Below are 22,006 nucleotides of genomic sequence, written 5' to 3' on the forward strand. Positions count from 1 at the left end.
TTTAAAAATGTATAGTGTGTATCTTCTAAAAATGAAACCTACATCTATCTCTGAGTTGTGAAGAATATGTATTAAGGTTATAATAACCAACAAGAATGCACGAGTCTTCCAGACTAATGATTTAAATAATGATTTAAATCAAATCCACCCTGCCATGAACAGTTTCGGTTTCAACAAATCAGCATTTTCCAATGAAAGCGCCTTTCATCAAGAAATTCCCACCCTGCTCTAGATCCGAGGGTTAGCCCCATTGCTGCTGTGAAGCTCCAAGTAGCCACGACACGAAAACTATGAGCTAAACTATGAGCTCCAAGGTGACCACTGGCCACTTGCTTAATACAATCCAACTTAAAGGCTAGAATGCTGGATTCAGACACTGCCCAATCTCTCCTGTTGGAGCTGTTCCACTTGGTATAAATATTCATTGAGCTAGAAACAAAGACTGACTCTATAACCTGGTGAGTAGGAGCCTGAGGACCAAGTCCCTGCGCTGGCTGATTCAGTTCAGGGACTTGAGCTGGGGACTCCCACAACCAAGAAAACTGTCCCCACTACTGGTTATTCTGGGGTGTCTGTCTCCCTTGGGTTTTTTTTGACAACAGATTTCAAGAGGCCTCATTTTCCTTCTGCATTGGAATGAAAACAAAACTTCAAAACCTTGCAAATTTTTGCAAAACAGAATTGTTGTTTTCCAGTCAGCTCCAAGTACTGCCCCAATGCACTTTGTGGGTCATGGAGAAAAATAAATACATATTCTGTGGCAGCCACTTCTAATGTCTGACTGCCTCGCAGTATGTAGCTCATCATGACAGAATGGGTAGAGGTTGGACAGGGGCACCACGCAGCCTCACAGTTCAATTCTTTATGCGCAAAATCATAAAATACCTTTTCTTCTTCAACAGGAAGAACAGCTCCCACTGACAGAAGCACCAGACAATCACCCCCAATACAATTCTTGGAAGTACTTTTGAAAATCACGCCACTTATCTAGATGCCTCATTTTAGGCACCTACTTTTGAAAATCTCAGCCCACTGAAACAAAAAATTAACTGGTTGCTGCATCTGTAATCTTTTATTTCAACTTTGTGTTGCATCTGTCATGTGCTAGTAAATTCACCTTTGGTAATCTTTTCTAGCTTTATTTGGCTTGCATGAATATATTTGGCACAGTACTTAAAAATGAAAATATAAATAAAGGTTTGCAAGCAAGGCTTTTGCTACACTTGTTCCTGAATATCAACACCTGAAAGACAATTAGCTAGAAGACTGGCACCATTCTGTCTAAAAATAGCAGCTATATTATCTAACTTAAAACTATAACTCTCACTATACTAAAATCCTTTGGAAATAATATACCTAATATTTTCATGAAGTTTCCAAGTTACGTAAGATTTTCTAACCTGATTATCTAAACTGCTGAGCACCCACAACTCCTACTACTGTCGGTGCAAGTTGCGGGTGCTCAGACCTCTGAGACTATATTAAGACTTGACTGAGTACGGACAGCTCCTATCAACTGGAATTGTCAGTGTTCAGAAATTTTGAAAATCAGATACTTAACTCTGTTGAGATTATCTCAGTTCTCACTTGTAAAATGGAAATAATAATAATTCTTTGTATCAGAGGTGTAGTGAGGATAAATTGATAAATGTATTAGAAGTGCTCAGATAAGAGTGTGATGGGAGCCATAAAAGTACCCTGATAAAGCCATTCCTTGTAATAAGTGTGTCAAATGTATCAATCGCAGACCAAACTGCAAAGGACTAGGCCTCAGTCTTACAACATGCTCCATTTGGGTCTGCACCCATGTGGAACCTCAGTGGGCCTCTGTGTGGGCACAGAGATTAAGGCATGTTAAGTACCTTGCAAGATTGGAGTCTAAAACCCTGATCCTGCAAACACTTTCTCACATGCTTAACTTTACCTCTGTGAATAGTCATGCTGAAATCAAAGTGTGTGTGTTTTACATGATTCGGGCCTTACAGAGCTCTTATATGAGGGTGCAACATAAAAGCCTGTGTGAGAAATGGCACCCCTTTCTCTATCACACCAAACATAAGCTCCTTGTTTTCACTTTCAAGGCCCTTTGTGACCTATCCTCATCCCACCTATCATCTCTCATTTGCTACCACTGCCTTCATTGCCCACATGTTAAACTTTCAAGCACCTTGTGCTTTCTCTCATGCCACTTCTCATGCTTGGGAGGTGCTGCCTGTAAACACCTGCAAAACTATCTCATTATCCTTCTTCAAAACCCTCCTTTACTGTGATGCTTAAAAAAACGTTACAGTGACTAAGCTGCTGGCATAAAGAGACCATGGCCTGTCATTCTGACAAATACTGTCTCATTGTTTCCTTGTCCTCCCCAGTTATCTGTCCAAATCTATCTGTCTCTTGTCTTATACTCAGATTGTAAGCTCTCTGGGGCAGGGACCTGCTTTATGTTCTGTTCGCACAGCGCCTAGCACAATGTGATCCTGGTCCACACCTGAGGCTCCCCTAGGCGCTATGGGAACACGAATAATCAAAAATATATCCCAGGTGATGGGGGGGGGGTCTTGCTGCAGACATCCTGCGCTGCTTTCACTTCCTTTCTCTGAAGCCACCTGTAAAGCAGCTGCCCCGAAGGGCGTTACCGGCGGGTACTGCTGTCACTGTAAAGTCAGCGTCCCCGCCCCAGCGAGCAGCTGCCTCTGCCTAGCCAGGCTGTCCCAGGAGCCCCGCGCAGGGCCCAGCGGGGACGGGCGCACCCGGGGGAAGCCCATTGAAGTCACTGGGCGGTTTGCAGGAGGCTTCAGCGGGGCCGGGATTTCACCCCGGGCCCTTGTCCCCGCCGCAGGGGACGCTGGCTCCGCACTGCCGGCCCCCCGCCGCCAAGCAGGAGCCGCCCCGGGGCGGACGGGCTCCGGGCTGGCCGCAGTCCTCGGGGTCTCCAGCCCCGGAGGGGCCCCGCTCGCCCGGCCCATCTGTATCCGGGTCTCGGCAGCTCTTGGACGGCCCCCTGCGCCGCGCCCGCCCCCTCCGTCCTCCCAGGCGGAGCCGCGTCTCCTCTCTGAGCCGGAGCCCAGCCACCCCCGCGCTGCCCGGTACGTAACCGGGGCTGAATCGACCCCCGGGGTCCCGCTACCGCCCGCCCGCCAGCACCCCGCCTCTCCCCGGGCAGGAGGCAGCGCCTCTGGCTCCGCACGCAGCGCAGGGGCTGTAGCCCGCCCGGGCAATGGGCTGCGGAGCTGCCCTCCCCGCCGCGCCCGGTGCTCAGAAACCCGGCGGGGCGAGCCGTCCTGCGCCGCCTGCTGAGAAGGCGCCAGCTCGGCAAATGCACCTGACCCCGCAGGCAGGGTCCAGGTCCCTGCCCTGCCCCCCCGGGGAGAAGGGGCCTGAGGAGTCAGTCACGCGCCGCGGGTCCCTGAGGCCGCCGGGACGGCCCTGGACTGTGCCCTCTGCTCGCCGCTGAGTTCTCTCTGCTCCCTAGTTAACATGTCCCGGCCGGCTGGTGTGCGAGAGGGAGACGCAGTGAACGCTCCAGTGCTGGGGCCGTGTATCTTCCCCTGCTCCTGGAACCCGTCCCTCTTTTCACTCATTTGTGCTTTTCTAAAATATCCTCCCTTTGTGCTGAACGTGCCCTGCTTGGGGTCAGGTGGCAGGTGAAGACTTTTCCGAAGTCTGAAGACCATCCGACCCTTTCGGCTGTTTTTTGATCAAGGGAGTCAGGGGAAGATAGTGCTTCCACCTCTTAAAAAAAAATTATGACTACTTTTGTGCAGGGAAATCTCTAAGCCAACCTTCAAACACCAAATTGCCCATGTGGCTAGACCTTAACAGAAGGGTAATCCTTGCATGTCTTTGAAAAGAATTTAAAAATTATGAAGATACAAGCCATTTTAAAGGCTCCCTGTATGCACAATAGACATTTTATTAAACTATGTCAGTGCCTGCTGTAAAACAGGCTGTGCCACTCCATAGTGCCATAGCTAGGTATTTTGTGTATGTGCAAACTAAGGCAGCCTCCTTTGACTGTCACAGTTTCTTTGGGGGCACTGCAGGGGGGTGGATCCACATGCAGAATCTGACCCTGAGCCCCTGATCTTGCAAACCCTTATGCATGTACATAACTTTTAAGGCAGGACCATATCTGAAGTTACACACACAAGTTTTTGTAAAATCAGGGCTTAAATTTGTAAAGTGCTGTGAAAATATAAATTCTTAAGTAAATGTTAAGTAATATTAGAAACTATTGCAGTTTAAAAACCATAGAATTTTATAAAACCAAACTACAGAGGTTTCTCCTCTTAAAACAGATACGCCCAAGAACATTAACTGCAATCTTAAGGTTACAAATGAAGGCCCCAGTCCTGCACACACGTAAGTGTGTTTGCAGAATGGGGGCCTTGAACCCAAAAAAACTGAGTAGTACATAAGATAAGGTCTTTATTGCAACACTGTTGCCTTCATTGCACGTATATAGTATTTTATTTTATTACTACTGAGGCTAATAAATGTATGAGATACCTAAGTATATACCATATCTGCTGGCTGGTATAGACTTAGATTTGTGGTTTAAAGGTAAGAGTATTTCTGATGGAGTGAAAAAGCAGATTTCATTCTCTCCCCCCCTGCTTCATTTTCAGATAAACAGAGAAATGTCTCACTCTGAAAACAAAGGGCTGATATTGGGCATAATGGCAGGGGCTGCTGGAATAAGCTTGGTACTGGTTTGGTATCACAAGAGCCGAAAATCTGGAGCAACTGTAAATTTGCCTGCGTTTCTAGATTTACGCAACAGATTTCATTATGTAGATTTGCAAAATGAAACTCATAATGAGCAAGGAACAGTAATGGCTTTACAAGGAAGACAGCTTCAGATACTGGAAAAATTGAATGGCTTACTATTGAGTGTGGAAGAACTGAAGAGAGAAGTGAAGTTTCTTAAAGAAGCTGTTCCAAAGCTGGAAGAACTTGTTCGAGATGAGCTGCAAGGGAAGGCTGGTGTTCGTGGGATTAGCCCTTTACACAAAGCCACCAGAAAAAGAAGAGCTGAGACAGTTTATGGTGCAACAGAAACTACCAGCTCTGAGGAGGCAGATAGCGAAGGAGGGTGAGTCTCCAAAATATTTCATGCACAATACACTTTAAAATTGGCATGCAAACAACATTTTAGTACCATATATGTGGAATTATGTTCTGTAAACAGCAGTCTAATTTATTTACGTTTCATGTGTACTAATTATTCTATATCTCAGCATCTGAAAAAGCTTTCCAAATCAGTAGGGCCATCCTATACCCTGCTGTGGCTGATTTGCACAGGTCTTCTAGGAATGTCTCAATTTTGTACAGAAAAAACAGATCAAAATGAAGCATTTTGGAACACATGGGATGGAATGGTTCAATATTTTGTTTCAACGTGACTTTTAATATTTAAATTTATATTTTCTAATATAAAATTTTAGAGTTTTATATTTTCTATTCTAATATAAAATTTTAGAGTAATAAAACAGTTTGACTTGAAACAATTTTTTTCCAAAATCTTTATTTTGCCTGAAATTTTAATTTTTTTGGGTTTGTTCCTATTCAGAATGAAAACAGATTTTGAAATCATGAAATTTCCTGCATAACATAACTTCTGGCTCCTGCACAGCTTTGCTCCTAACCTTCTCATGGAGGCATCCCATATCGGCACAACTTCAGATGGAATGTTTAAAAAGAAGCTCCTTCTGAAATGTGTCAAAAATGTTACTCTTGGATCATTTTTTAAGGGTCCCAGTTGTGTCTAAGAGATTTAGTGTTTTCCCTTCAAAGTGCGTTACACTCCTCACTAATTGTGTTCAATGCTCCCCATTGCCTGAAAAGTGAGTATACCGTTTTCTTAGTGAGGTCATCATTTGCTGGCCTGGAAACACAGAATCTAAGCTCAGTTTCTGATCTCACTTTCTGTAAGTTTAGACAGGCCACAGCATGGGCAATGACATACCATTCAGTCCTTGGCCTTTTTTCTAGGACTGCAAATAAATGCCAGTTGTCATGGAAGATCATGTAGTATTTTATTAACGGGTTACTGAAGTCCTTTATAAATATTTTTTCCCTTTTAAGAAAAGGAAAGAAATAGGAGTTTGCCCCAAGTGTGTGTTCTCAACTCTTCAGTGCATATACTGACAGATCTGCTACACTGCTTAGAGACTGTGCTCTGAAGAGAGCTCTCTTAATGTCCATGCAAATGTGTTCATGGAATGACTGCAGTATTTGAAGTTATATGTAGGCTATCTTTTAAATCAAATCAGATTAATGTAATAAATTCTAAACATGCTGTAGAATTGTAAAGGCCTGCATTTAGTAACAGTCTAAGACAATATAGAGAGCCAGCTTCTATGATCTGTCTTTAATGTGATGAAGAAAAAGTTCTGGGATCATGCTTTTGGTTTAATTGTGTTTTAGTAGGGAAATTCCACAGAGAGAGCATCTTTCTCGTTTGAGATACTAAAGGTGTGATACCGTCAAAGAAATACAGAACGGCTCTTCTGTATTTATGCCTTTTCTGTTATTTCTGACTTCTAGTGGCTTTAAAGGTAGTTATCGAATGGTTCTGTAAACAGGTGTTGCATATTATGGTAACCTGTTGTGTCTGAATGTTACATATGTGTAGGGTAGACTGCATCTAACATGAATACTGAAAATTAGTAAATCTAACTAATCAAATATATTATACAAAATCATTATTGTTGGTCAAAGTTGTTGGTAGACTTCAATACTAATATTCCCCAGATGTATTTGAAGTTATATGTAGGCTGTCTTTTAAATCAAATCAGATTAATGTAATAATAAACTATGATATTCTTGGATTATTAGTTTGACTGTCATAGGAAAATGTTTTAATGACATACAGACTTACCTGAGGCTGAAATAATCAATAGCCTTTTTTTTTTTTTTACTAAGTTAACCTGTAAAGGTGAAAATGTAGAACAACACTTTTCTACTGAAATATTTTTTACTTTGAGCCTGAGTAGATACTCTATACCTTACCGTCATGGTTCTTTGCAATAGTCTTTCCTTTACAAATGCTTAATAACTTTACTTACATTGAAAAGCATATACACAATATAACAAAACACCAAGTGCAAAGCTGACCCTCTTGTCATTGAAATAGTTCCTTAAGATTCACTTTCTCTGTTACCTATAAGAATCACAATTATAATAATAAAAAACCTAAACACTACCTTTTACTTGAACTATGAAGCTGTGCACATGTCTAACCTCAGTCTGAAACATATTGCTCTGAAGTCTAAGCTTGCTCATAATAGTGCTCTCCACCTTTTGTTACTCTCAGTCACTGGATCATTTCTAAGTTTAGGTTCTGATCCTGCAAAAACTTTTATGTATGAGTCTAACTTTATGTACATGAGAAGTCCCATTGACTTCAGTTAGATTACATGCATGGGTCAGTGTCTGCAAGGTTGGCCTTAGATGGCAAGTTCTTTAGGGCTCTACTTCATACTTAAGCACATGCCTAAATTTAAGGACATAAGTAATCCCATTGACTTCAGTGGAAGTACTGATGTGATTAAAATTAGTACTGATTAAAATGTGCTGGGTGCTTTCCAATCTTTACTCAAACTTTTAGAACCAGGGTGATATAAAAGGCTGCTAGCTTGTTCAGGTGAAACCAGTCATTGGGCTCCTTTTAGCATTTTTCACATCAGTAATTTTTAATATTTTCTTACTTTGTCATTTAGCAATTGGAAGAATTCTCTATTTTGAGGTAAATCAGCCTCTGATTCAAACTGATAAACTGCATATATCCTTGCTTTAATGAGAAGATGTCTTTAAATCTGTGTTCCCTTCTTAGTACAGTAACTCCTCACTTAACGTCCTCCCACTTAACATTGTTTCAAAGTTACGTCGCTGCTCCATTAGGGAACATGCTCATTTAAAGTTGTGCAATGCTCCCTTATAACGTCGTTTGGCTGACTTTACAAGGGATCATTGCACAAGTTACTCTTCTCCCCCTCCCTTCCTCCCTCCCAGCATGGGGACGCAGCGTGCTCCGGGGAGGAGGTGGAGTGGGGGTGGAAAGAGGCGGGCCTGGAGTGGAGCGGGGACGGGAAGAGGAAGGCCTGGAGCATCCCCCGGCAAAGTCAGCACCTGTTCTTCTGGGGAGAAGCTGCTGCTGCTGCGCAGGGTGCTTGCCTGCCTCATTGTCTGCAGCGGGCTGTGCCTGTGTGGGGTAAGACGGGCACCTCCCCACCACAGTACAGTATTGTACAGTATAATGCCTTTTGTCTGCCCCCCTCCCCTCAAATTTCCTTGGAACCTAACCCCCCGCATTTACATTAAATCTTATGGGAAAATTGGATTCATTTAACATAGTTTCACTTAAAGTTGCATTTTTCAGGAACATAACTACAACGTTAAGTGAGGAGTTGTATGTAATGCTTTCATACTGAAAATGTTTAAAATATCTTATAAAGGTGTAGGAGACAGAATAGTCAGTGACTAAATTCATAGGTAGATGAGACTCAATGTATTTGTTCCCTGATCCTGCAAACAGTTAAGCAGATGCTTAAATTATGTCGAGTATCCTTATTGCTCTGTGAAAATAGGGCTACTAACATGTGAAGTCATGCATGTGTAACTATTTGCAGGATCAGAGCCATAGATGGTACTCTCTTTGGACCTTTTGCTGTAGGGACAAGTAGTTTTCAACTTGCTATCTGAAAAACTGTGAAAAGGTCAAACCAGGAGAAGATTAAAAACATTGCTGTACTACATCTGGGCTATCAGCATCCATCACTGCTAGGTTTTTTTGGTGGCCAGTTCTCCGATGGACTAATTGCGTGTTTTGTGACTCTTTTCAGCAAGAATGGAGTTGTAGTATAATACACTACAGCTCCCAGAAACCAGTGGTTTTGCCTTAATAATGTAACATTGTTTCAGCATGTTTCATTTAATAATATACCTAGCATTTTTCCTTTGTCAGAGATTTTTTAAGAGATACTGTTTTTTCTTTTTTTAAGTATCAAAACGAACAATTCAACAATATCATTTATCTTTATCAAGGGAACGGATTGTCTCCTCCACATATTTCTGTGAGGATTCACAAGCAGGTGTGGTGATGAGGAAGTGCTACATATGAATATTAATACAGACTAGGAGAGTTTTTTTTTTTAAAAAAAATGCACTTCCATGGGATCAGAGGGGGATGATGTGCAACCACCTGCCCATTCCTATTCCAACTCACCCTGTCTCCTCCCTCTTCCCCAGCACAGGCTGTGGGCTAGAAAAGGTGTTCTTCCCTTTGGTCTGGGAGGTAAGGAAAGGCACGTTATGTGGGTTGATGGGGATATGATCTGACCATAGAGAACATTATTACCTCCCTGATATTTTTATGTTTTGTTATTGATGAAGCTTATTCACTTGTTATGATTTCCACAACAAAATATTGCTCAGCTGTGAGATGCTTATAGATTTTCCAAGTGAAGTTGTAGAAAAATTGTATTTTATGATCTGGCCGCCTGGAGCTGATGCTTGGTATTGTCAGGTTGACACAAGACCCTTTGGAGTTCTGTGATAGGCTTGCTTTTTGAATGCTTCTCAGCACAAACTTGACCTTGGCATTTTTTGCTTATATGGGAACATCTTGCAGTAATCATGTTAGTCTGTTGTTCAGCCTTGGATAGATAATGTTTTTACAGGGAAAAAAGAAACAAATGGGGAGATGTTATTTCTGCTAATTATCATTCATGATAATTGATAACACTGAAATCTTGATTCCCATGAGTAAAATCAAACACTTTTAAACCTTAAAGAGTGTTTGATGTGGTTCAAAAAAGCTTTTAACTCTACAATACTGTAACTGTAAGAGTGTACAGGAATGTGTAGTTCCATTTACAATTACTATTTAATCATTGCTACTTTACACTATCTAACTCCAAGCATTTTCAGTTGGTAGTTAAACAAAACAACCCTTTTTACCTGAATGTCAGGATTTCAACTGATTTGCAAGAAGGTGTTCAGCACTGTAGCATGCATTACAGCTAAAGAAGCATCTAAAAATATACTCCTTTTTTGGTGGTTTATATAGTCCATTATATACACCGCTTACATATGCAGTAGCTTTACAACCAGTTCAAAATAATAATGAAATAGCAACACATTGCACTTTTAAATATGTTTTAGCAGACTAAAGTAAATATTTAACAACTTTCAAATCCTGACTCTGCTGAAGTCAATGGAACTTTTGCCATTGGACTTCAGTGGTATGAGGATTCAGCTCTAAACTAATAGATAAACTAAATATATAAAAATCTGTTGTGAATATTTCACTTCTTTTGTCCATCATACTTTGCTTTTCAATTTGTCACTAAAAAGCTTTTATTCCTTTTCTTTCCCATACCAGTGGGGAAATTTAAGTTTAGAAACTACCGTGGCAGATCTGGCAATTCTGTTATTCAATAAGCAGCTGCATACTTATTACTTTAACTTATCCAAGCAAGCTGTAAATGCACAATGTCATTTTAATTCTGGTAGTTTTCTTAGAGTGATTTATTGAAGAGGATTATTTAAATAAAAGTATCAAAAATCATTTAGCTGTATTTCCAAAACACTATAATGATCCTATTTCTAGAAAATTATTTGTATGTTTTGGTTGTTCTGATCAAATTTGACTGAATTATTTATTGCTTAGGGTGTGCAATAAATATTAAAAATATGCAATTTGTATTTTATTCTGGTCATGGTAACTTTGAGCGCTCTGTGCTTGATAGCAAATAGTTTCCAAAGATTACTGCAAAAAGATTGTTCCATAAGAACATGATTTTCAAAAAATGGATGCCAACAGTTACTCTTATTTATTTATTTATTTTTTGTATGTGCACCTAAATAGATGGCTAGAACTTCAAATGTCTTTTGGAGTCAATGGAGATTGTTGGGTGGTCAGCTCTTTGGAAAATAAGCCTACTTATTTATCTCTGTGTGGCAATTTATAAAATATGATTCTTTCCTTAGTTGTATTTTCCCATAACTCAGTCAGTGAAGTTAGTGAACTACTTTAGTTTTTCCAGTGTGGGATATTAATCTTCTGAATGTACAAAGTATATTGATGTAATTGATCATGCTTAATATGTAAATAGCATTTGACATCATTAAAGCATTTTGCAAAATTCAGTTACACAGCATTTGTAACATTTTTGTGCGATTGGTTAGTATTTACACCTTCATTTCACAGATGGGGAAAATGAGTCACAGAATTCCAGTGAGTTTTTCAAGGCTACTGTAATGGAATGCTAAAATATATTGTACTGTTCAGGCTCTAGATGTCTCTGTGCATAAAATACCATATTTAAGCTAACCTCAGCCATACCTGGCAGTGCCTTAAAGGATCTTCTGATGAACACATCTGATAGGTGTCTTGCTCAGAAGCAAGCTCTGTAGCCAGTCCAGATCTGGTAACAGAACCATGATAGCTACAGAGACAGTGTCAAAAACAGAATAAGAACTCACAGTATTCCTGTGCTCTAACCACTAGGCAACGTCCCTGACAATCATGTTTTGCAGACTTAAACTTGATGCATTCTTCCTAACTATTTGCTAATATGCTAATTATAATGAATCTATTCTCCAGTTCAGAATAGGGATACTGTAAAATGAATGTGAAACTATCAGGAACTGAGCTAACTTCTTTAAAGTTGGGGAACTGGCACAAATTGTTATAGAACGTTTTGTCAATATTTTTAGAATATATAATTATTGTTTCTATAATTTTAGCTATATTACAGCTCACAGTGATACTGAAGGAGAATCCGAAGAAGAAGAAAGGGGATGGATTAGTTTACCTGCAGCATCTGCGAGAACAGAAAAGGAAACAGAACTATTTAATCTTCTGCAGCAGGTGGACAGTTTGCATTGTGGTTCAGATGATGATAAAAAGGAGAGCTTCAGACTGTTACTTGAGAAAGAGGAAAAGGTACTGAGGGATAAATGTACAATTATTTTCATAGTCTTGGCTCTAGGTTCACTACTGTATATGTCATCCTTTTTAACTCTGAAATATTAGAACTAAAGTACAGAAGACTAGAAGGTGTTGTACAACAATTTACATTAAAAACAAAAATTATTTCAAAGTATCATCACATCAGTATTTTTATTAGGGTAGCTGTAAAGCTTTAATTGTTTTGTTTTGAACTAAATTTAAACTATATCAAGTTCCAGTTTGTTACAGCTTCTTAAGGAACAGACATGTCCTGGACTTTTTTTAGGCAGTAGGAGTAGTTTTTCCAGCTCTCAAATTTGTCTATATAGAAAAGTCCTATGGAATTAAATAGAGAAGAAACCAACAGGGATCTAAAGAAATTTAAAGAGTGTTTATAGAAATGACACTAAAAACCAATAGGGAGAGATCCACTGAAGTCAATGGAGCTATGACAGTTTACATCACCTGGGGATCTGCCCCATAAAATCAAATAGAGTGATCATTAGTGTGTAGTTTTTTTTAAAGCATCCTATAGAATTCTATAGGATGGTATCACTGCTCACTCACCTCTTGAGTGCCTTCTAGTGGCTGGGTGTGGTAATGCAGGCCTTTCTTGCACCTGGCTGTAGGTTGTCAACCTCGCTTGGTGGGTCTTCAGTGGCTCAGCTCTCCAGCCAAGTCTCACAGTCCGTATGAATGAATGAACCCCTTCTGGGTTAACAAGGTTCCAACAAGGACTAGCAGAGTGTCCTTATTAGTGTCTTCACCAATGTCTCTGGACCCTTTGAGTCTAGCCTCTTTATCGGGCTTTTAGTAAAGAACACCACCAGGACTGTTGGTCTACCCTCACCAGGGCCCTGTTTCTTGGCCCTTTAAATCTAGTCCCTTTTCTTGGGCTTTTAAACAAGCTGTGTCCCTTTCCAGGGCTTAGGCCACTCCAGCACTTGCTGGTGGGGGACCCGGGTCCATCTACTACTCTAGGTCCCAACACACAGCAGCCACTTACTGCTCCCTCCAGTTTAGTCAAGGTCCAGACTCCAGAGAAAATAATAATAACCCCCCTCTCCCCCCAATAATGATGATAAGTAAATAAAAAGATTTTGAGGTCCGTTCAAAAATGTCTGGCAATTTGGCCTGCGATCTGACTATTTACTATCCCTGCTCCAGGACTTTTCCTTTAAGGTGAGCTTGACCTTTCAGCACTTGTGCTCTCATTGAAATCACTGGGAGTTTTAGGTGCAGTAATTAATACAGTGCTCACTCTTCATACATTTCTTCTGGTTAGGCAGATATTAGTGCTTTTGGTAGTGTTCCTCATTTAAGTAAGTGTAGAAAATAGCAGTCAGACTGGTAGATATGATACTTACTGTGAGTGTATGATGAGATTTTTATTTCATGCATAAAGAAAACATCCTAATTGCTTACTGCATGCTATTTTTATAATGGATTACCCTTTTACTTGTAATAATGAACAGTTATAGAAAGTCCTTTTGTAAAGAAAACAAAGAAAAAACCTGAACGAACCTAATACATGTGTTCCAGCTAAGTGTCCCAATATTTATCTTCTCTTCTTAGGGGAAAAATTCATCTATCTTGCTCTCCAAACATAATAAACATAGTGTGGCAGGAATAAAAATAGCCAAAAATTCACCATCTTTCAATGAGGGGAATGAGGAGAGAGAATAAATATGCTGTTAAATTATTTTAACTTTTATTCAAGGAAACTATATAAAATTACATTTACATTTTAGTCAATTTAATGGTCTAATATATCTGCTTCTTCCTTCTCCTTTCAGTATGGAAACCATGAGGGGTTTCTTTGGAGACTTGCACGAGCTTATGGAGATATGTTTGAGATGACTACAGATATTGAAGAAAAGAAGAAATATGTTGCTAATGGTAGGGGGAGCAAAAAACTGGCTAGATAAAATGACACCTGATTATTGTAGAAAGGCTCATTCTCTGAACTTTTAGTGGCACTTTTCCCTGAAATGTCATAGTCCAAGTAATTTGTAATCTGGTTTTATAAGCATTTAGACCTTGATGAAAATGTTTTGCATGATAAAACTGCCACGTGTTTTGGCATCAAACACTTAGTTTCACTCTACTCAGAAGATGTCCAGGACTGGATTAGAAGGGGTTTTGCCAGTCAGGATTGGCTCCAGTCAGTGCTTTTAATACTTAAATGTGAGCCAGACTGACACAGAGCTAAAATAAAAAAAATCTTCAGCCTGATGACGTCTAAATAAATGCCAAGGCTAAGGCAGTTTTTTTCCCTAGGGCAAAGGTTGGGGTCCTCTGAGGCCCCACAGTTTAGTAACCCCGTCTCAGGTGAGGAGGGCTGAATATGGCTCTTTTGGGAGCCTCGGAATACTGAGGACTAGAAGCAGTGCTAAAGAATGAAAAGCAGAATATGCTGCATCCACTGCACCGAGCCTGTGTATCCAACATCTCCTGGATGTCCTGTTGTCAGCTTAATCTCAAACTGGTCAAAACTGAATTCCTGATTTTTCCCTCCCACTACCTCCTTTTTTCCTCTGCAACTTTCCAAAGCACCACCATCTTGGCCATCGCTTGGGTTCATAACTGGGAGGTCATCATTTGCTTTCTCTCCCTGGTCCTGCACATTTAAGCTGTATCTAAATCCTGCCACCTCTTCAGTACCTCTAGCATCTTTCTTTCTCAATGAGAAATTCTCACCCAGGCCGTCTTGATCTCGACTACTGCACAATTCTTCTCTCTTGCCTCTCTGACATCCCCATGGCCCCCTCCTGTCCATACAACACACTGCCACTAAAATAATCCTCTTTGCCCATCTCTTTGATTACATCACTCCCTCTGTACCTCATCCACTGGCCCCCCCTCCTCTCCTGCATCAAATTTAACTTGTCCTTACTGCCTTCAGAGCCCTACATAGTCCTGCCTCTCCTTACTTATCTCTTTGTCTTGTTCTGAGTTTTCATTAACCCACTCTGTTCCTCCAGGGATGCCAGCCTGGACCACTCATTTGATAGCTTCTCTCACACACACCTCTCCATGCCTTCTTTCATGCTACCCTTACACATGCTGTGTCCTTCCTGAGCTGCTCTGCAGGGTACCTACTCTGTCTGCCATCACATCTCTTGTGAAGACTCATCTCTGTCTTGATTCCTATAAGAAACTTGCTAACTAACATTGTCTTGCTTCACGACTAACTTGGATATAATTTACATGCACGGTATGTGTTTAATATTAACACAAGTATATCTTTGTTACTCCCTTCCCCTTACTCACTGTCCATTTGTTTACATGTCTGTCTGTACAGTGAGCTCCTTCGGGCAGGGATGTTCCCTTCTTTGTTTGGAAAGTGCCTAGCACACAAAATAAATAATAAAATAATAATAAAACTATACTTTGATCTCACATCATTTGCTGCTGCTTGCGATTAATTTTAGCACTTGTTGATGGGAGATAATGGCAGGGCAGAGAGCGATGAGAAGCAATGGTGGTATGTGAAGTGGGTCAGAGGTATTCATGTGATCAGCAGTGTTGCGTCACAGCCTGTTCAGATATTTATCCTGCAATGGCTGGGTGTTCTGAGTTCTGAAGTCTCTTGCAGCATTTTTTTTTTTTAATTTTTAGTTTGGGAAGAGGCTCAGAGAGAACTGTTTCTAAAGTGGACTTGGCACAGTAACTTATTTTTAATTCCAACTGGACAGAGGATTGTTTGCTTTACCTCTTGTTTTTATAGTTATTTTTAATAATAATAATAAAATGCGGCTTAATTGGTTACAGCTAAGGCTTTAGAAACAGCAATCTCATCATCTGGACTCCTACTCAAAATGTGAATTTGGCCAAGTCGCTTAATTTCTTCATTCCTGAGTCAAAAGCAGAACATCACTGAAAACCAGTTGGTTGCATCTGAATTGAACTATCCTAAGTAAACAAAAATATAAAAAATACATTTGTGTATGTATTGTGAATCCATAATGTTACAATATCCAACTCAGTGTTTAAATGGAAAATCAGATTGGTTTCTTTTGTATCTAAAGTATATTATCTCACAATGTAGTTCCTGGCTTAATCTAAGATGGAGAGATGCTTTAGTATAACTTTTTCTTTTACAGGAAAGATTGTAGCTGAAAAAGCTATTCAGCTGGATACCATGAGCGCTGATAGCCACCAATGGTAAGTTTGAATAATGGAGAAATATTGTTTGTATTATGGTTTTCTGCTAAGTCAGAAAGCTGAAATTGTGTATAAAAAATGTCCACAACAAGTCCTATAAGAGTTACAGGCTCCATATTTCATCATTGTAGATTATTGGTTGGATATCAGTTTTGTAAGGTAGCTGTTTATAACTTTATATGGTTTTATTTACCCAGCATAATGCAGTTACATCTAATAATTACATTAAAATATTTTGAGAAAAGCTTGCTATAGTACACGAAACCTCAGTTTTTGGTGAAACAAGGCACTAAACAATTTTCCAGTAAGTATGATGAAATGTAGGAATGAGTATTTGATTACACCAGTATCTCATAATGCCCATACAAACTACAATTTTCCATTTTCTTTTTTTTCCTAAACTATTCAAAACAGTTGTTTGACATGATTTTCTTTTTGATGTTATTTCTCTTATCTAATTCAAATGCACCCATCCAAAGCACTAGTTGAACTTACAGTCTGTAGCAATGAAAGTTAAACAATAAGGGCCACATTCTGATACATATTGAGTAGTATCTTTCTATGCAAGTATTCCCACTGGAATCCAGAGTTTTAGACAGGTGCATTGTAATAATAAATTAAATGAACAATATATTCATAGAAATACTTTAGGAATAGCTAATTATGAAAAAAGACAAAACAAAAAGTAAACAATGTATTGGAAGAGAGAGACAAATGGAAAATTATGGCTTATGTGAACATTTGGAGATATGGGTGTATCCGGATACTAATTTCTGCATTTTATCGTATTGCTTACTGAAATGCTGTTAGTTTGGGACCTCAAGATATTGGCCCAATGTCTCTCCAAAATTGAAAATCCTCCCACATCCCCAGAATTAAGACTTTTCCATCACTCTTCCAAAATTAATTCCTCCTCCGCGCAACAAGAAAGAAACTGTGAGCGTAGTTAATGACTTCCAGCATTAATTGGAGGCCAACAAATTTGGTTCTGGTGGACCAATAGGGAAAGAGAGCTCCAAAATCATGTCTTCAGACTCCTGTTATTTAACCAAGGGAGTTATTTGCTGCAGCACTTCAGCTAATCTCCTTATATATTGTGAGGAGTAGGTGATTTATGAGGTATTTAGGCCTTTACTGGTTAACTCCAATAACATAAATTACACCTGGAAATGAGTTGGCGGCCAGTGCAGATCATAAAGATCAAATGTGATGTGCTCCCTGTGCCGAACATTACATAGCAAATGGATCACTGCTTTCTGCACTAGCAGAACTATTTTTACAGTCTTACATTTGAAAATTAATATATTTTTTTCCTGTAGCTTGATGTAAAAATTAGGATCATGAACAAAATGGCATATGAAAAGTTGGTACTAGAGTTGGGCAAAATTTAGAATTTCTTTTGCATGAGAAATTCCAACATTTCAAAATTGTCTTTAGTCCCAAATTGGCATAAAAAAGTCAAAATTTCCTGAAAAAAGAAGTTTCTAAAAATTTAGTTTTGTTGATATCAAAATGACCTCATTAAGGCACTTTGTTTCAGTAAGGTCAAAGCGCTTTGTGTTGACTTTTATATTCTACAATAATTTTAAAGTAATATAATATAGTTGAAACAAATTGTTTTTACCTTATTAAAATAAAGCACTTATCAAAGTCTATATGTTCCCATGAAATGTTTCAAGTTTGGCAGGTCAGCATTTCTGACAGAAACATATTCCATCAAAAAAATTTCTGCTAGCTTTAGCTGGTGTCTCCTCAGTGCTGCTATTTTATTTATTAATTGTTTACTTCTTTTCTCCTTGCTGATGAAAGTTTTGTTGCTGTTTCTTTCATTCCAGGGTTAGTTTATTAATTATTTGCTAATTATTGCATCAGTTTAGTCTGTCTGCTACTACGCTGAGATCCGCACTTTATTGTGTTGTCCCTGCACAGGGGTTCCTGAGAGAGTTGCTATGCTTTTAAAATGGTGTATTTCCCCCTTCTTTGGTGTTAATCTCACCTCTCCTTGATCCAGCTCTGCTTTCTGGCTATGGGCCATTAAAGAGGTATAGTATGGAAGGGGAGTTTAGTCTGTGCTAGAGGACATTACCCCTTGAGGCTTTTAATTTATCCTCTCCTCCTTGCTGACTTTGTCATAGTTTAGAAGTAAAATACTGTAATGACAGGCCCCGCTAGCAGGGGAAAATAAGTACAAAAGTAAGGAAAGAAAAGGTGTCCCAAAATTAGACTGATCAAAAAAATTGTTCTAGAGGTTGACGTGTGGAAGGAAATCCCATGTTTCTTAAGCTGTGGTGTCTTGTTGCAGAAAAAAATTATATACGTTCTACAGTTTCATCCTTGTATTTCTGTCCTTAGTAAGTTTGGTACGGAGGCTTTCCAAAAGTATAATGGCATTGTAGGTTTCATTAGTTTGGAATGATCAAGTGCTCAGCATTGATGGTGATTTTAAGGATTAATGTGGTATAGACTGTAAAGCAGTTTATAATCCCACTTTGTTTATGAAGAATATTGTAATATTTGATATTATTCTCCTGATTAGTACTGGATAAGGGTTATCTCTAATTCACTTTGCAAATGTGATTATAGATGGGCTGCAATAATAAAAGTAATAATATTATAGTATTCCTAGCAGGCAGCTAAGTCTACTTATCTGCTTTGATTAAGGCCATGTTTACACTTGCACTTATGTCGGCAAAGTTTTTGTTGCTCCAGGGTGTGAAAAAAACACTCCCCTGAGCGACGTAAATTTTGCCATCATAAGCGCTCATGTGCACAGTGCTATGTTGGCGGAAGATGCTCTCCTGCTGACATTGCTACCGCTGCTCATTGAACTGGTTTTATTGTGTTGACTGGAGAGGTCTCTCGTGGCTACACAAGTGCTGCTGTAAGTGGAGACGTGGCCTTAGTTTGTACAGTTCTTTCTCTTCCTCTTTCACCCTTGATTACACAGACGCTTGTAATCTAATAATATGGGGGGGAATGAAATTTAATTAAACAACTCTGAATTGTACATCAAATTTTTATTCCTTCCTTTTGTGGAAGAAAATTTGTTTTATAAGTTGGCACTAATGTTTCCCTGGATTTTATTCTGTTTGTCTATTGGGAACATAAAATATATCTGTCTCAGAGGATTAGGATAATAGGCTTCTTTGAAAGCTTTTCTCAGAAGCTTATCTCTAATAATTAGGAGCTCTAATTAGAACATAAATAAATTTCTATATGTACAAGCCAAGGAAGTTCAGCAACTGTGAAGTATAATTGATTGAGGGGAAATTGCTAATTCTGGCCTTCTTTTCCCACCCATGCAGATTTTTTAGATTTATTTGACCTGGTAACCATATTCTATATATTACATGTCAACTTGGTGACTTCATTTAGTCTCTTAGAAAAGTTCTATGATATGAGAACAAGTGATGGGCTTTCTGAGCAAGGCCTCCCTTCAACAGAGAGATACCTTCATGTCTACCTATCTCTATACTTAAAAGTTTCTTAGTGTAGCTTGTTGGTTAGGAGTATGAAAAAAATATCACACTCTCCTACTAACATAGCTGTGCTGGCAAAAGCCCTATTGTATACACAGTTATATCAGCAAAAAGGTCCTATTGCCAGTATATCTTTTGTAGTTTGCGGAACTGGTATAAGTTATTTATTTGGGCAGAAGCACTCTTTTGCTGGCATAAGCAATGTCTCCATTAGGAGGGTTTGCTGGTATAGCTAAGGTCGTTTTTTTACCTACTTTCCACATCTGCCTCCAGAAAAATGCCTGGAATAGGGCCAACTGCCTGTCTGTGTTTAGTTGTGTGATCTGTCAGTGCAGAAGATAATCTTTTAGGCAAAAAGATATCAGTACCAGAGCTTTCAGTGTTTTTACCAGCAGCTTGCCAGGTACTCAATATTCATCTTCAAATTAAATTTATCAGTGGGATAAATATAGAAAGTACTGACCAAAACATCTTTTATCAATCAGTCAGCCTTGGCAATCAATCTTTTTGCAGCTGCTGCTAATCTCAGAATTAATAGATGCATCCAGATTTCAGCTGCTGAGTGGTCATACTTTATTTTATGGTTCCCGGATAGATCATGAAGGCTTTAGATTGTTTGATTAGAGATATTTTAAACTGTTGACAATGAAAATCATAGCTGTAATTTTCGTCTATCTAATCAGTCCAGTCCCCTGTGAAGAGGGATTAGAACTATAGTAAGATTTTAGTAAAAGATGTAAATGTTGACGATGCCCTCATATGTTTGAACACCTTGCAGCATTTTAATTTGTGGAACTTGTTGCAACTTCCATGGGAGCGGAATGCAAAAATTGGCATTTGTCAGTTAACCAGCTTTTTAAAAAAAAAAATAACTCAAACAGAATCTTGTTTGTGATTGTTTTATGACTAGGGGCCCTACCAAATTCATGGTCCATTTTGGTCAATTTCATGATCGGGGGTATAAAATTAGTCAACTTCACGTTTTCAGATGTTTAGATCTGAAATTTCACTGTGTTGTAACCGTGGGGGTCCTGACCCAAAAGGCAGTCAGGGTTAGGGGGTCACAAGGCTATTGTAATGGGGTCATGGGATTGCCACCCTTACTTCTGCCTTGCTGCTGGCCGGGGTGCTGCCTTCAGGGCTGGGCAGCTAGAGAGGAAGGCTGCTGGCCGGACGCACAGCTTTAAAGCCAGCTCCACTGCCAGCAGCAGTTCAGAAATGATGGTCGGAGGTATGTGGGGTTGGTTACCATATGGTTTTCCTGGCAGTCTCCCGCCCAAGTCTCTTGGTGAAGGGAAATGGTGAATCATGGGAGATAGAGCCCAGCTCATAGAGGAAAATTAGGGTATGAGGCACCTTCTGCAGCAAGGTCCTTTGATTAGTGGCACTCTGGTGGAAATTCTGCAGCAATTCATATAGGTGAATGGGACATAGTTTGGGATTGCGGCATAAACACACCAGTTGGATGTTTCTGCTAAAATGATCAGTAAGGAAATAATGACAGTTAAATTATCATAGTTAGGTTTCAGAGTTAACACTCAGTTGAGATTAACCGAGCTATTCATGCCTCTGAGAACTATTGTTTCACACTGTGCAGATTCACGAAGATATGACTCTTGATTTATGCTCTCTTAATATTTTCAGTTACATCTGCAGCCATACGAGATAAAAACAAATATTTTAAAAATTAAAGTTTAGTTTCTAGGGGACAGTTCTGCGACAAATTCCATGGCCACAGAAATGCAGAAGGCCCATAATATTCTGTTAATGTTGTTTTGGGTACAACAAATTAATCTGCATTGAATACTAGTCTAAAATGGTGTGCCTTTGGATTCCTCTTTGTGTATTGCTGTGTCCTTTACAATGTACTATATGAAAAAGTACTTGACAAAGCCCTGGCTGGGATGATTTAGTTGGGAATTGGTCCTTCTTTGAGCAGGGGGTTGGACTAGATGACCTCCTGAGGTCCCTTCCAACCCTGATATTATATGAAAATTCTCCAATTTAGTTTGCATTCAGGTGGGTATTTTTTAAAACTGTTGGTTTTTTTCCCGTGTGTTTGCTTGTGTTAGCTGCAATGTGTCTGCTGGACCTGACATTTCCATGGAGCTCAGCTTTATTACTTTTATGAGATCTTACAACAAAAACTAATGTTCCTGCCAGCCTGGATTAACCATTGTGTTCTTTCTGCACTTGCATGGGACCCCTATCTCAGTGGGGCCATCCGATGACCGGGGGTGGGATGGGGGAACCCTGAGCAGCGCTGCATTGCAATGCCACTTGCTCAAATTTGGCCTGGCTGCCCCCCATTGATGCAGAATTGGGCAACCAGGACCTGGAGAAGCTACCCTAGCCCAGGATGGCACTGATGAATGGCCAGCAAGGTTGCGGGGATAGTTGG

At 39.7% G+C, this 22,006-nt stretch overlaps 1 protein-coding gene across 2 annotated transcripts in view; it reads left to right on the forward strand.

Annotated features, from left to right (window-relative positions):
- The first annotated feature begins 3,007 nt into the window (after window positions 1-3,007).
- The window catches only part of RMDN2 (regulator of microtubule dynamics 2), a 54,773-nt gene continuing 35,774 nt past the window's right edge, over window positions 3,008-22,006 (forward strand). The window contains exons 1-5 of one of the 2 annotated variants that reach the window (XM_024194790.3): window positions 3,008-3,086; window positions 4,629-5,095; window positions 11,755-11,953; window positions 13,756-13,858; window positions 16,066-16,126. In XM_024194790.3, coding sequence (XP_024050558.2) covers window positions 4,641-5,095; window positions 11,755-11,953; window positions 13,756-13,858; window positions 16,066-16,126 — 818 coding nt within the window. In that variant the 5' untranslated portion in view covers window positions 3,008-3,086; window positions 4,629-4,640. Of the gene's footprint in view, window positions 3,087-3,688; window positions 3,827-4,628; window positions 5,096-11,754; window positions 11,954-13,755; window positions 13,859-16,065; window positions 16,127-22,006 lie in introns of those variants that run through there. The other variant, XM_024194789.3, reaches the window with a different exon arrangement.

This window comes from Terrapene carolina, unplaced genomic scaffold (genome assembly GCF_002925995.2).
Source record: "Terrapene carolina triunguis isolate 2854851 unplaced genomic scaffold, T_m_triunguis-2.0 Scaffold85, whole genome shotgun sequence".
In the NCBI taxonomy this organism is placed as follows: domain Eukaryota; kingdom Metazoa; phylum Chordata; order Testudines; family Emydidae; genus Terrapene; species Terrapene triunguis.